Source organism: Notechis scutatus, chromosome 1, assembly GCF_049901735.1.
Source record: "Notechis scutatus isolate UNSWTSFEM ecotype Mainland chromosome 1, rNotScu1.2, whole genome shotgun sequence".
NCBI lineage: Eukaryota > Metazoa > Chordata > Lepidosauria > Squamata > Elapidae > Notechis > Notechis scutatus.
The window spans coordinates 136,951,411-136,967,266 of NC_142009.1; the positions used below are offsets into that span (position 1 = coordinate 136,951,411).

At 35.3% G+C, this 15,856-nt stretch overlaps 1 protein-coding gene across 3 annotated transcripts in view; it reads right to left on the reverse strand.

Annotated features, from left to right (window-relative positions):
* The window catches only part of NBAS (NBAS subunit of NRZ tethering complex), a 155,168-nt gene that overhangs the window by 67,232 nt on the left and 72,080 nt on the right, over positions 1-15,856 (reverse strand). For all 3 annotated transcript variants that reach the window (XM_087946859.1, XM_087946851.1, XM_026674297.2), the window contains exons 30-34: positions 13,763-13,983; positions 10,910-11,022; positions 7,680-7,793; positions 1,417-1,530; positions 799-956 (exon numbers count right to left, since the gene is read on the reverse strand). In XM_087946859.1, coding sequence (XP_087802985.1) covers positions 799-956; positions 1,417-1,530; positions 7,680-7,793; positions 10,910-11,022; positions 13,763-13,983 — 720 coding nt within the window. The remainder of the gene's footprint in view (positions 1-798; positions 957-1,416; positions 1,531-7,679; positions 7,794-10,909; positions 11,023-13,762; positions 13,984-15,856) is intronic.

The following is a 15,856-nucleotide window of genomic DNA, read 5'->3' on the forward strand; positions in this document are numbered from 1 at the left end:
TATCTTGATCTTCACCGTCATCATTTAATACATTTCCTTTTAGGAAAGATTGGCATAATAAAATGTAATTCCTATGACTAATGGCTACATTTACTCTTCATATTAGAACAAATGGGAATAGACAAAGAAAGGATAAAGTTAAGTGGAAATCTTGGGATAATTGCAAAAATTATAAAGCAATAACACTTGGAATGAATATAAAAAAACTTACTTATGGTTCTTTGTAAACCATAAATGCCCTTGACCAGTTAGTTTGCTCCTCTCACTCTTCTGCAACCACTATGACAAACTTATGCAGGAATGCAAAAAATGGGACTATTTTAGATTTTTTTTGCCTTTTTTTTGAAATGATGAATGTCACCAGCAAAGACCACACGTCATCCACAAACCAGCAGTAATTTTTGAAGAAGCGCAGATGATAACAAAAAGCTAAGAACACTCAAAATTATCTATCTATCTATCTATCTATCTATCTATCTATCTATCTATCTATCTATCTATCTTGATAATTTACAATATTGTAATATTGTAATATTAGATATTTTCCCATTCCATTTACTGATTAGTCAAATAAGAATGTGCTTTTAACATCTAGTGTCTTTTTTTTAGTATTATTGATTGAAAATAGAATTTTATGCAAGGAGCAAAACAATCCCATGTATATCATTTGGGCTTTGTTTTGCTATTTAAGTATTTTATTCAAAGCAATTGTCCAATATCATACTCTACCAGCATAAAATTGAAACTTGTTATTCTTTAGTCAGGCAGCAAATAGGGCTTTAGAAAACTGCAACATACCTCTGTCTGTAGAATATTGCTTGCTGCCAATAGCAATTCTATGGCACTTGGGGGACAGTGCGTCAAAGCATAAGCCAGGAGCTGCTGCCGAATCGCCATGTCTTGATATCCTTCTGATTGTCCTAACTGGCTACAAACCTCCCAGCTTTTAGAGTATCCTGCCATGGATATTACAAAAAGGAACACAGAAAGGAAATATATAATGTATTAACTATATTCTTCACTCATCATTCCATCCTTAATAACTCCTTCTATACAGTATTATTAATTAATTTATTAAATGTATATGTTGCCCATCTTGCTGTTCAATGAAATGTAACATCCAACTCTATCTCATCACAATATGCCTTCTTTCTCTCAACATACAAATGCTATTTCCCATACTTTTTTTTTATAAAAAAGACAATAAATGGTTTTAAGGCTTCTGCACTAGAAAACAAGAATCTTCCAGATTAAAATGATGCCATAGCATATTATCTACAGATACCTCAGAAATAACAACTAATAGGCACTAATCAAGTTTCAGGAGAAAAGCAACATGGTATTTTATACAATCTAGATTCTAGAGTCGCTTTTATCATCATTTTTACCTATGGATGGGGTGCAGATATACTCTACCTGAAGCCATAAGTTCCTGACAGTGCATATTTGCAGCTTTGTAATCGTGATATTTGAGTGCTTGTTCCACTAAAAGTATCAAAACCTGTCCTTTTCTCTCCATCTGGTCATCACCTACAAAATAATATACATATATATTTACATTCTTAGTGGTTTGCCTCACAATAATTAAAAAAATGGAATAGACAGCTACAAAAGTAATTGGTTAATGGTATACAAGAATGCAGCCATAGGTTTCTTGAATATAACCAAAAACAAAAAGGTAAAATGTATACAGCATACCAAAAATAGGCATGCTTTGATAATGTTACCAGGTGGGTATTGAAATGTCTACAAAGAAACAACCAAGCTCAGAGCACTAAGCAACTTTCCCCATCTAAGAAAACCAGGCAATATTTTACAACATTACAAACAAATAACAATGTTACCCACTTTTCAAGACAACCCAAATTGATTTTTTTTCTTTTAATGACTCCATAATCCCTTGTATTTGGGTAGAGTCAGGGTGACTGAATGGAGATGAGAATTTATTGGCCGGATACCTTTCCTGATGCCTAAGTGGAGCTCACAGCAGATTATTTCCTCTTGGTGCCCAGAGAGAAAAATATCTGCTGCTACCTAGGATCAAACTCATAGCCTCCAGAGTGTAAGGCAAGAGCTCCACTTCTATGCCACCACGCTGATTATGACAACCCAAATTGATATAATTAATTCAAAATTTACTAAGACAGTAAATTTATCAATTAGTGCTATTTGATAGAAAAGTGGACAAATTCAGATGAGGCAGAAATGGCTTTTTCTTAATTGAGTTTGAGTGATAGATCAAGATAATAAGCAAAACAAAGCAAAACTGACATCTTATCTTTTATTTTGCTACCTTGTGTCTTACAAGAAGTAAAGTACCAGACAAACTTGAATTGTTCTGTGAAAATTCTCCATTCTCTGCCCATCCTCTTTGTTATACAAATGCTCACTGATTGATTAATGGCAACTCTTGATCCTGATAGGATGGCAAGTAGGTATTTTATCATTCAGTGTGATTATATTGCATATATTCATACAGAATTTTATAGGTCTAACCATGGAGTTCCTCCAACTCTTATCCTTTGTGGATTTATTAATCAGCTCTTATTCTTCTAATCAGACATACTGACCATACTACTTGGGCTCAAAAATTTAAAACATTACAGAATTATACAAGTGAAATCAATTTCTAATGATAGTTTTATACTTATGCTACTTGATATGTGTATTTCAGGAAGTTAAACTACTAGATTCAAGGAATATAATAAAATATATTCAACTTCAACAGTACAGTAGTTTTCTCATCTTTGTTGTCAGCCATTTAAACACAGAACAATTGCTTAATCCAAAATACCCAGTGACATTTACTGCTGAAAATTCTGTCTTGTCTAGTGTTTAAAGATCACTGCATGCACCAATAGCAATTTAAATAATTGGGCAAGTGAATATTTAGATGTTGCCCTTTTTCAAATACAGATGCATAAAACCATTAAAAATTAAACATTGCACTGGAAGAAGCATGTGCTATATATATAAAGAAGTTAAAAAAATAGTCACATACTCAGATCTAGATTTAGTGGAAACCAATAGTGTATTTTTAATTATACCTGTATTGCATGTTTAGCTGATTTGTTTACTCTGAATGGGAATTACAATTTATTTTACAATTCTAATACAGGACAGAGGTCATGCTATTACAACTGATAAACACCAAAACACCATCATTGAAGGAAATAAATTCCTTCACAGCTTATTATTTTTATTGTTACCATAGATTTTTTAATGATCTTCTATGCTCTGACACATAGATCTTGTGCTTAGGAAACATCCTCTCATGATGACAAGTACTGTACAAGTAGCAAAACCTAACATTTATACAGACTTCAGATTTTCCTCAATAATAAGGTAATCAGTTTCTTTACCACTCAAAATGTAAACCTCTTTTCATCCTCTAGGGAAAAAAAAGACTATATATAATCACTAATTACAGAGTTTATTAAAAAAAAAATAATCCCATGATTGTCACTGTCATTATAATGGTATGTAAGAAAGACCTTGAGGAAGGAGCCGAAGAGATGCTTCCTAGGGAATGGTCAGACAGGAGAGGGCATAGCCTGCAGATGAATATTGGGCTGACAAAAAGGCTTGGAAGAGATCTTCCCTAACTTCTCAGGCTGCAAAGGAGACAGTGGGAAACTTATACTTGCTAGATGTTGCTAATGTAGCCTTACAATAAAGTAGAATTAGCTCTTCTGATCATGTTTCCTGCCTAGTCTATGTCAGCCTTGGAAGCCATATTTTATTTGGAAGCTTCGAGGCTGCAACATTTAGTGCCTGGGAATTTGGGAGGGGAATTTCTTAGTGAGTAGAAGAGTAGACTCAACAACAGTCTTTCATAAAAGTCAAGGACAAGTTACCCTGCACCTGGAGAGGAGTGTCTGGAGGAATGACTCCAGTTGGGACAATGTTTGATTGGGCCATGTAATGGACTGATGGGTGCAGGGGATGGATCTTTGAATTTCCCTTGAGGGAAGGGAAAACCTGGAACTTTCAGATTCAGGTTTTCCCAGATGTGCCAATATGACTTCTTTAATAAATTCGTACTTGGATGGACTTTGTTTCTGAATGCTGAATGGGTATGGGGAATTTGGTTGGAATACTGACAGTCTACCTGGGCTGACAGTCATTTTGAAACAAACATTATTTTAAAAGAACTTTCATAATTAATGATTCCAGGAGTAATTCCTGCACCTAGTAAAACATCTGTGAGTAATATTTATGCCAGATCCTTTCAAGGTTCAAAAGCAATAAATGAATGGCAGGTCACTTTTGAGGATTGTTCCATGAAGGCTAGATGCCATAAAACGCTGTCTTTAAAATCCTATTATAGAATTAATCTATGAAAATTTATTTTGAAGAATAATTCTTATCTCCCTTAACCCACTCTTCCTTAACATGATGCTCTCTGGTGGTGTTAAGCTCGGGTTCTATATCATTCCTTGGCAGCAATAGCCATGGTTGTTGACAACTGCAAATGAACATCTCTGCAGGACACCACATTGTAGAAAGCTAACAAAGACAGTAAAGCAGATAGTTGGGCTTATTTTTCATAAACAGATGAAACAGAAATCGTGAAGGTAATACAGTAAACTGGTGCGGGGTTATGTTTATGAAAAATTATTATTCTGGTGTTATGCAAATTGTATCACATCTAGTTGATTTCTAGTGTGCAACTTGAGGTAGTGGTTTCCAAGTTTCTGCAACACACAGCTAGTGTTCTTAAATTTGATCCAACATCTTTCTATGTTGGCTTCTAGGATAACGTAATTTATTTATCCTTCGTTTTTTTAGCTCTTTGTAAATAATTGCAGACCGTTATTTCCATTTTAACTTGCATTGTCCTTTGTCCCGTAAATCACTTTGATTATATAAACTAATCATGAAGTTTAGCTGTTAAAATCTTTTTTCTAAATCTATTTCATAGATTTCTATCTTTCTAGTGTATTTCCCAAAGGCTGACCCCCTCTCAATTAAAAATGAAACTTTTTACAGTATAATTAGATTCCTGCAATAGCTCTGGGCCCCAAATGAACTCAAACATAGAAGATGGACAAAACATCTTCCTTAATGCAGGAGAACTAAGAAAAGACGACAAGTTGATAAAAGAAAAGGGCTGAATTTAATGGATATCAGTCTGACTTACTTGGCTACTTGGAGGAAAAAAATCTCGCACCATAATCCCTGAGCATAGCACCCCCTTCCCCCGACACTATTTTTCATCTCCAAAACAGGAACAAAGTTCATCTTTAATGTTTTAGAATATTTTTCAGTGCATTTTAAAATAACGGTTTCCTATTGTTTTTTTAAAGAAGCTGTTATTGATTTAAGGATGACTGAAAACTATAATTCAAATAAGGGTGCCAAACTAATCAGTAAGAACATATTTTTAAAAAAATCAAAACCACACAGCTGATCTATATTTTCAATTTAAGGAGAAACATTGCTATAATAGTAAGGGTAGAAGAGTCATTACAGAGTTTTGGAATTAGCAAAAGATTACTGGAGCTCAGAGTTAACAATGTGCTTTGCATCCTGAGTTATCTTTTGTAAGATTTAGGAAGTTATTCAAAATAAATAAGTAGATATTACAATGAGTTAGCATGCTCTCTCAGGGAGATAGAGAATCTTAGTTAGATGAAATCAAGTAATGAAGAATGCAGAAGTCCTGAAGTGGCTGGGAATAATTATTTTTTGAAATAAAAAACCTGGCTTGAATTCTGTGTTAAATAAAAGGAATATGTTCATACTTTGACACTAATGTTTATCACAGCAGTGAATTAATTTGTTCACTTCTGGCAGAAGAAAAATTTCTATTCTCAGAATTTCTGTTTTCTTCATTACTCATACCACTTCAGTATACTTCAAAAGATATAGTTATTCACAAATCCATCATATCTACTCCCCAAAATCTCATTTGCACTAGATTTGAAGAACATCGGAAACTCCATGCATTATCATATAAGCACTATGCTTCACTAGGCTTAACAAAAGGATGAACAAACCTTTGGTGACCAGGACCAATGATAAGCAAATTTGGAAGAGGAAAAAAAAGATGATAATGCAAGATAGCTAAGGCATTGTCATTCAGGGGCAGAGAGAGGTTTTGAAGGAGAAGGAAAAGGAGAAGGAGAAGTTTGCCTAAGGGAAAGCCTTGCCATTAAAACCAACCTTTTTTGATGATGGATTTTTTTTTTCTTTAAATAGACAAATAATTGCTTTTGGTGAGTTGCTTTTGGTGAGATGCATGACTATATAAATGTGATTAACAAATCAAAATAAATAAATAAATAATAAAAGAATCAGGCAGCCTATAATTTAATAAATATACATACATGTATGAGATACTGTTTGCAAAAAGCCATAACATCTTTTAGCTAAATATAAGATGTTTGCACAGTGCCCACTTGAAATTGTTACTTGGGATTTTTATACATTTATCAGCAAACAATATGAAATGATACTCTGAAACCCTGGAACTTTTCACTGATCAATAAGGTTAATTCAAAACTTGAGTTTAATACACTCCTACTTTTTATTCTCACAACTACATGCTAAACATATACTACATTCTATCATTTTCCATTTTAAAGGCCTCCTTGGCTTTGCACATTAATATTTACAACTGTAGAGATTAAGAATTTCTTCTTTATAATGGCAGGAGACTGTATACATTGCAGGGCAGGAACTTGTGTTTCATGTATGTTCATCAGCAAGCACTGTGAGAGCGGTAACAGCAATTTGAGAATAAAACAAATATATCATTCTTCTCCTCATCTTGGTAATGACAGGAAAAAAAGAAGAGCTATATATATAAATCAATCAGTTTTCTGAAACTGATTAAAAGAACCCTTCCATATACAGCGTATTGATAATACCCCAAGAGTATTAAAATGAACTTACATTTTAAATACGGCAAATTAGATTGTCTTTGCACAAAATAGATGATTGTAATTTCCTAAGTAACAAAGATTTATAGACTGAATGTAGGTAGCAAGTGTATTTTAGCTGCTTTGCATTCTGTTGGTGATGGAGGGCTGTCTAATTAAATCTCAACTGAAATAAATTAATTTTATATTTATGTAAAAATGTTACAGTGGTTTGCAATGATACAATCTCTGAATATAATTTAAGCATTTTAGAAGACAATTTAGAATCTCTGAACAAGCCCTTTAAAAATGGTCTCTATGTGAGAGTGCAGGCTGCCTGAAAGTTAGCCAGCACTTGGGTTTATTGTGCTCTACCTCTTTAAGGCCTCTCCCTAGCCAGTCCAGCTGCCCAGCAAGGAGCTGAGTAGAAAAGCAACTGGGGATGGTGGGTGTTGTTGTTTGTGGTGAACTAACTGGTGCATCAGAGTTGTTCTGCGAGTGACAGGGGAAGTGGTTTCTGTTACTTAAGGTGAACAGAGCTACTCGAAGCAGCTTGGTGCTAATGGACAGAAGTAAGTTTCTTTATCAGTAGGCCTCACAAATTGTAGTAGCATAATACTAGTAGTAGGAGTAATAGTAAACTTGGGGAAATGTGTGAGAAGGAACTGAGAGTACCTTTGTGTACTCGTGTGTGGGTTGTCTAAAGGCTCAGGGGGCTTGTGTTTATCCTCTGAAGCTTTGGGTGCCCACTGACATTGGATACAGCCTGTGACAAACAAACAACACAAATTAGGAAATCGTATTTGATTTTACCTGCAACCTTCAGCAAATTTGCAAGTCCCAAAAGCTTGGCAGATTGCTTATAGTTCGTGGGCAACCGAGAGAGACATTCCTTGATAAGGCTGAGTCGATCAGAACACAAGCGCACTGGAGAGGAAATATGTTTATCAAGACATGCAAGAAAACTGTATTTGAGGCAGATACTTGTAAAGTGTTCATGAGCGTTATAAAGGTAAATGTATGTTTAAAGTCGGCCTATGCAGAGCATTCCAACTGGCGTTTCATAAAACTTGCTGGTGCAAAGGAAGCATCTCTCTGTGAAGCGCTAAAGCTTCAACATCCTCAGGGAGATTCAGTGTGATTGCTTCGATGGCACAGACAACACTTTAGCTGGGACTATGAACCAGAAGCGGATCAGTTATATACATATATGCATGTGGAGAAATGTGAGGAGCAGCTGAGCCTTCCAGAGGACACAGCTATTTGGCTACATCAATAACTGCCTCTTTCACACTGATGTGTGTAGCAAAACACCCCTTTCAAATACTGTGAGGAACCCACATTCAAAGCACAATTGAACACCTTCATTCATGTGGGGGGGGAAATTACTCTAGGAAATATCTTATAAATAGGCCTCTTTCATCTTCAGAGGATAAAATCATCATGTTAAAAGTTTGGAACTTTTATTTCTTTTCCAAACACTGAAAATATGAAAACATGAAATATGAGATAGTACAGCCCAATCTAGGAGGGTCATCTTAGTTTTCACTCTGTTAATCCGGAGTTAACATTGACTTTCCAAGATAAATGATTTTGGATTTTCATCCTCCATGTTTATTTTATGAGCCTGCAGGCAATATCTTTCTTTTGCCCTGTTTTTAAAGTGCAAAAATAAATACATAACAATATGCAATCTAAAGTCTTTAAAATGTTTTTGTATACACTACAGCTGACTCTGTAATTAACGACTTTCTGTAAACTAAGCAGATTTTTAAAGCAATAGTAACATTAATCATTTAAAATAACAGCATCTAAAACCCCTGAAAGGTTTTTTTTTTTTTTTGCAAATAAATAGAAAGTGCAAAAAACAGAATAACAAAAAATGTATCATTAAGTATGACTGACTGACTGATGATATGTGAGAATATCTGATAATATCAAGGCAGGCAAAATGCAGGGCTGTGTATGACAGGAGAAAATGAAAGTAAGTTGAATGCAGCATGAATTGATTATTTTAAAACATAAACAAGAAGCAATAGGGGCAAGAATAAATTAGTAATGATAAATGTGGATTAAATACAAAAGTAAATAAATAGTATGAAAGAGGGACAGAGCTCCTTTGGTTTGGTCATACAGAAAGAATGAAAGAATCATAAAATAAGTATATGAATGAAGCAAGAATGAATCAGCTGAGATGATGAAGATGAACACCGATGGTTACATGTAGCTGTTGAGATCCTCCAAGAGAGATGATTGATAGGTTTAAAGAACGACCATGATATAAGTGGTATGGCTGTGGTATGGATAAGAATTTATAAGTAATGTATGGATATTTTAAAGGAGATATAGTAGTAATCGGTTTTTGTATAAACTACCGTGTTTCTCCAACAATACGCCCCCCCACAATAGGAAGACCCAGCATGTTTTCTAGGCATAAAATGAAATTAAGCCCCTCCCCCCAAATTTAGGCCTATTTTAAAACATGCGAAATTGGGGGGGAGGCGGGGGGAGCTTGCCATTAGGAGTGCCCCACGGGCAGCTACGCCTCACTATCAGCAGCTCCTAATACCATGGTACAGCACGGAGGACTCCCTTACCCGGGTCAGCAGGCGGGTGACGTCGGCGTAGATGTCCGGCAGCATTTCAGCTGCTTCTCAGGCCTCCATAGCTTCCACGGTTCCCACCGGTGCTGGCGCCTCTCTCACCAGCGCTGTCTCCAACAACAGCGTCTGAGTCACTCCCGCTTTCCCCCCATCCCCATAACAACAGGAAAAAAAAATTTTTTTGGGAGGTACCTGGGAGCGCCGCGCGCTGCATTTTGGTTTAATCCCAAGCGGCTAGGTGGGCATGAGAAGAGCTGAGCGAGCGTCTCTGCTGCTGCTACCCTTGGTGCTCCAGCCTCGGGCTCTGTAAGTTTGCAAAAGTCCCGGTTCCTGCATTCCAAGCGCCCAGGCCGAGCTGCAGCTGTCCCTCTCTCGCCAGCGCCGTCTCCAATAACAACGGCAGCAGTGGCGGGAACCGTGGAAGTTACGGAGGCGGCTCCCCCACCCAAGAAGCGTCTGAAACATTTCCACAGTTCCTGTCGCTGCTGCCGCTGTTATTGGAGACAGCGCTGGCGAGAGAGGGACAGCTGCAGCTCGGCCTGGGCGCTTGGAATGTAGGAATGGGCTGCGCACCGGGACTTTTGCAAACTTGCAGAGCCCGAGGCTGGAGCACCAAGGGCTCTTCTCATGCCCACCCAGCCGCTCGGGATTAAACCAAAACGCAGCGTGGTGCTCCCAGGTACCTCGAAATCTTTTTTTTCCTGTTGTTACGGGGACGGGGGAAAAGTGGGAGCGACTCAGACGCTGTTGTTGGAGACGGCGCTGGTGCGCGCAGGGGGGAAGAAATTAATTCACCCCCGAAAAGACGTCCTAGCCATTTTTTCGGGGCTCAAAAAAAAATAAGGCCCGGCCTTATTTTGTGAGAAACACGGTAGATTTAGTCATATTATGGTAGTGAGTAAGTTTCTTATGAGCTATGCTAATTAATATTAGAAACACTTTGGATTTTAAAAAAGGTGGGTTTTTAGATTCCAAAGTATCCAGGAAAAGCAGATGCAACTATAACATTAGGATTAAATAACAAATTGCACCATACGGTAAGGTATGATCAGACTGAAGATAAGCCATGGAGAACAGTGCATATTCTTTAGCTTTGTTTTGTTTTATTAGGTTTTAATAATATAACCTAAATGTTTTAATGTAAAGGTTAGGGGGACATTGAGCAATATATCCTAAAAGGAAAATGTTGGCTAAATCCAACCAAAATAAATTGGATGTAAATAAGGCACATACCTCAGTCTTTCATTAAATGTAATGAGACTATATATATATATATATATATATTGCAAATAACTGAGCCAATAAGACTTATTTATACAAGAGTACTGAAATGCAATGATTGTACCTACTACTTGCACAAATATGAACCCCTAAGGTTAGTAATCAAAAATTGCTAAAAAGATCCACATATGAGATAGAAATGATAGAGCTAAACTGTACCTTGTAATGGTAAAATTTTCACACCAAATTCTTCAAAGTAACCAAGAGAACGAATAAGATCTAGTTCTTCTTGAATAACAGGTGGGCAGTCTGTAATGAGCTGTAAGCAGGATCTTAAAAAAAGAGAGAAATTTAAGACTAATTTTTTCTCCAAGTAAAATTATTTTAACAAAAAAGTTGACTCATTTTTTAAAAAAATAATGGACATAAATGACTAGAATATTGAAAAGGAACACTTAGCTTGCAGTGTTTTGTTTCATGACCTACTTATATTAAACTATGTATTGCACTGATTGTGTAGGAAAGCATCATTCCATGTCCCATGTCCAATTCTACATATAAATCCTGAACTTAATAAAGGAGAAGGATGCAGGAGACAATATAGTCTGATGGGCACGATGACCCTCTTGCAGCAGCTTCTTAAAAGGTTATCTCTTGATTATATGTTATCCTATGCAATATAGCATGTGGGAATGCTGTGGCCTAGCAATTAAGATGCTGGGCTTGGAAAGCATGCAGATGCAAGTAGATAAATAGGCACCACTTCAGTGGGCAGGTAACAGCATTCCATGTGACTTGGCATATAGTCATGCTGGTCACATGATCATGGAAGCATCTTGGATAAAGTTGGCTCCCTCGGCTAAGAAACAGAGATGAACACCACCCCTTTGAGTCAGATATGACTGGAGAGGGGAAACCTTTTATCTTTTTATACAATATAGCTGACTAATAGTGTCCTTGTTACTGAACAAAACCTTAATAAGAGGTACTTTGCAACGTGTAGCAATGCACAAAATGCAGCTCCCTTCAATTCATCAAAGCAACTGTATCATTTTCTGCTGATTCTGTATTGCATTTTTCCTTTAGAAACAAGGGGGATCGTTTGCAGTTGACCAAACACTGCAATGCATCATTTGCCCAAGTAAATGGCTATTCTCCACAGGCTTGAACATAGAAGACTTTCAATTCATTAAAGCAACTGTATCATTTTTCTGCTTCCACCATCTCTGCCTGTATGAACATGTAAACTTCCTACTTCGCTGCATCATTTTCTTCACGTGGAAAAACTCTACCATATATCAGATTATTTGCACAATCCTTTTATTATGGGAACACAAGTTTTTTGGAAGCATGATTCATTTACCAATGGCCATAGTTTAGCATTTTCTAAAGAGTATATGTTGAAAAGGGAAGCATTCTCTTAAATCCAGATGAAATAAAAAAATTGTAATAATTATATCAAAAAAGCAAGTAGGTTCCTCACATTAAGATTAATTAATATAAATCTTATTTTGCATGTTATGAAAAATGTGCTTGATTGGCAGAAAAGCTAATGTTTTTATTGTACCTGTAATTATGTACTCTTTTTCACTGCTTACTCTTTAAAGGACACAAACATATTTTATTATGTTTTGAACTTATTTAATACAAGCTTTTATTCTAGAGAAAAATCAATTTAAATAACAGGACTAGATTAGGAATTGAAAGCCCAGAATATAAAGCAGATAATTAACATGGATAAAAGTAATTGAAGCAAAATTAATTTTCTAAAAGAAAATGGAAGTATTTTACAGTCTTCCTATTCTTTGTAGAGTTGACTGATTCTAAATATTGTGCAGCAAAAAACTGAAAAAGAATTTGCATTGTATTCTAACACAAAAAGGAAAGTGATTTTTATAACACTTAAAAATCATGCCATCCTAAACAAATGTACATGAACAAAGATATGAAATATTTAGCACAAAGAAAAACTGCAGAAATAAAGAGAGGGGAACAAGTATTAACAATAGAAATGAACATAAATAAATATTTCTAGGTTTCTTTGAAGCATTTCAAAAATTAAAACGAGATAGGTCCTAATGCATGCATGCTTCAAAGTAGTCTCAGCGCTCGTAATTAACCAAATAAAGAAAAGGATTTTAGTGACTGGTAACAAGGACATTTAAAAAAAAAATGTTTAAGAAGTGGTTATAAAAACTAAGAATACTGTTTTAGGTTTCCTCTTTTAAGCATCCAGAAAGGCACATTCTTATACTGAGATATTATAGCCTTTTTTCACAATGGCCTATTATTATGAAATACTACCAAATATAAAACTGTGATATTATCTGACTAATCAATAAAAATTATTCTGTGTGGCTCAATTAATCTGGCACCCTCGCCCCCAAATAATACAATCATTAGATTTCTGTATTTTTCCAGTGTTCTGAGATCTCTTCAAATCATATAAACCTTTCACTTTTCAGCGTAGTCAATACATTCTAGTCCAGGGGTGTCAAATTCACATCATCATGGCATTGTCATGTGACGTATTAGGACTTTTTTTTCCCCTTCACTAAACCGGGCATGGGGGTGGCCAGCGCATGACACATCCGGCCTGCGCCTGAGAGTTTGACAGCCCTGTTCTAGTCTCTTTAGCTCAATACTAGGAAACGTGTCCAGAAACTTTTGTAATGCCACCGAGATTTTGGAACAAATTTCCATTCCTAATTGGGAGAAGTGTTAGAAACAATGAAGATCAACCTCAATCCTTAGAACAAACACAGCTGAAAAAAGACCACACTGTTTTCTAGATATCCTCTCCTATCTTCTAAAGAGGAGATCACCTAAAAGCTGCTGAGTTAGCATTTTAAAAAAAATGGTTAAAAATTATGGCATTTTTATGTCATCACTCTCTGGTTTAATTTTGTTCCTGGCACTTATTAATAACATTATTATAATGACAAGTAGTCTTAGAAATGGAAAGAAAACAAGAAGTGCATAGAATAAAGAGTATGAAATATTTTTTTTTTACAAAGAAATACCATATCTTTAAATGTAGAGATGGGAGAATTAGAATAAATATATGATCACCTTGCCAAATCCATGCAAGTATCAGTCAGACTGGTTGAAGAATTGAAATACTCTTTGCTAGCAGCCAAAACTAATTCAATGCTTTTCTCATAGCTGATACTGTATTGCATTTTTCCTTTAGAAACAGGGGGATCTATTGACCAAACACTGCAATGCATCATTTGCCCAGCTAAATGGATATTCTCCAGCAGGTTTGAACATAGAAGACTTTCAGTAAAAATCTACAAAACAAAACACAGTCAATATTAAAAGAATGTTTTTCTACTTGCTAAACTCTTAAATGTAGAGATTGAAATAGACAGCATAGGACAGCTTTCAGATACATGTACATCAATACAATTGTGTTTTAAGAAATTTTTTTAAAACAAGCCTCAATCTAATTTGTGTATTGTGCATTAATTATTTAAAAGATTTATATGACTGCCTGTTTATATTAATAACCCTGGCAGGCTCAGAGTAACAACAGAGAAAAATAACAAAAATATAACAAGATTAAAACCAAGGCACCATAACACTCCTAAATATACATGTACTGAACTCAATTCCCATCCTAGAATTCCCCCCCCCCACACACACACACACCAGTGCCTGGGGCTAGAACCAACAAGATTATTGTCATCCAAGGCAGACCAAACTTGGAATCCAAGGACATACAAGATAATACTACCTTTATTATAGGGTTATTATAACAGAATTTTGCAAGTACCCAGTAAGAATGTGCTTTTCCCCCTCTTCCCCTTTATCTTTCTTTTCATATATATTTTTATTGCTTTTAAAATAAGAAAAAAAGGAACAAATCAAAAGGAACAAAACACAAACAGATATATATTATATTAAAAAAAACTCATAACAAGTGTCAAAATATAAGTGAAAATATATAACAGAAATAAAATATAAAATCAAATCTATTATCTATCAATCGATCAATCTATATGTTGTTACAACAGCATACAGTTCGATTCTATATATAATTATCTAGCGCAAATATTAATATATTACACTAAAATAACAATCTCATTTTTAAACCTATTTTGTATAAATGTGTCCCCTATTTTATTATACTTCTCCATACAAAATCTACATCTAAAGGCAATCTGCTTATAAGTAGCAAATATAATCATGTCTTCAACCCACTGAATAAATTGAATAATTGAGTAAATACTGTACATTTATATTTCCAATGTTGCAATATCTGCCTTTTATCTATAGTAGGGACACAAATCCATTTATGATGTCTAGTTGTTAAGTTTCGCATGTTAGGCATGTAACTTAACAGAATATTATCCCCTGAAAATTGTAGTTTTCATTGCACAGCCATATTTATGTAGCCCACTACTTTCTCCTCGAGTGTAGCAAATATAGGACATTCTAAAATCATGCTTTAAAGAAGCATTATCTTTATTGTATCCCAAGAAAATGCTGTCCTGAAGAATCCTTTTCATTTAATACAGATGTAATTAAGTCAAGAAAATTCTAGACATTGTTTTTTTGAGGTAAACCTAAGAGTTAAAAGTCCATTGCCACTCTAGGTATTGAAGTTAAGATATTCTGTCATTGTCTAAGCAATACAGGAACCTCTAACTCTTTATTCCAATCATCTTTAAGTATCTGCATATCAAATTGATTTATTGATCCGTATTAATTCTTTAAATGCCCTTAATTTACATCTACCTTTATTATTTTTATAAATAACTCTAAGCAGCAAATACAAACAATACTCTTCCTCCTATTTTCCCCAAATCAACCATCCTGTAAGGTGAGTTGGGCTGAGAGAGAGTGATTGGTCGAAGGTCACCCAATTAGCTTTCATGCCTAAGGAGGGATTACAACTCACAGTCTTCCAGTTTCTAGTTTGATACCTTCAGCACTAGGCCAAACTAGATCTATATTTAATTACGAATGTCTATAGAAACTAATAGTAGTTTTTCTTAGTTAATGGATTTAACCAGTGGTTCTAAATCTCAGGTGTCTTGAAGCTAAAAAGGTCCAAACAATGTTTTAGCAGATGTTAAAAATTCATCGTTATAATCTATCAATTGGTCTAAAATCAATATTCCTGTTTTCAACCAAGTTTTCATATGTTGGATTTTCCAA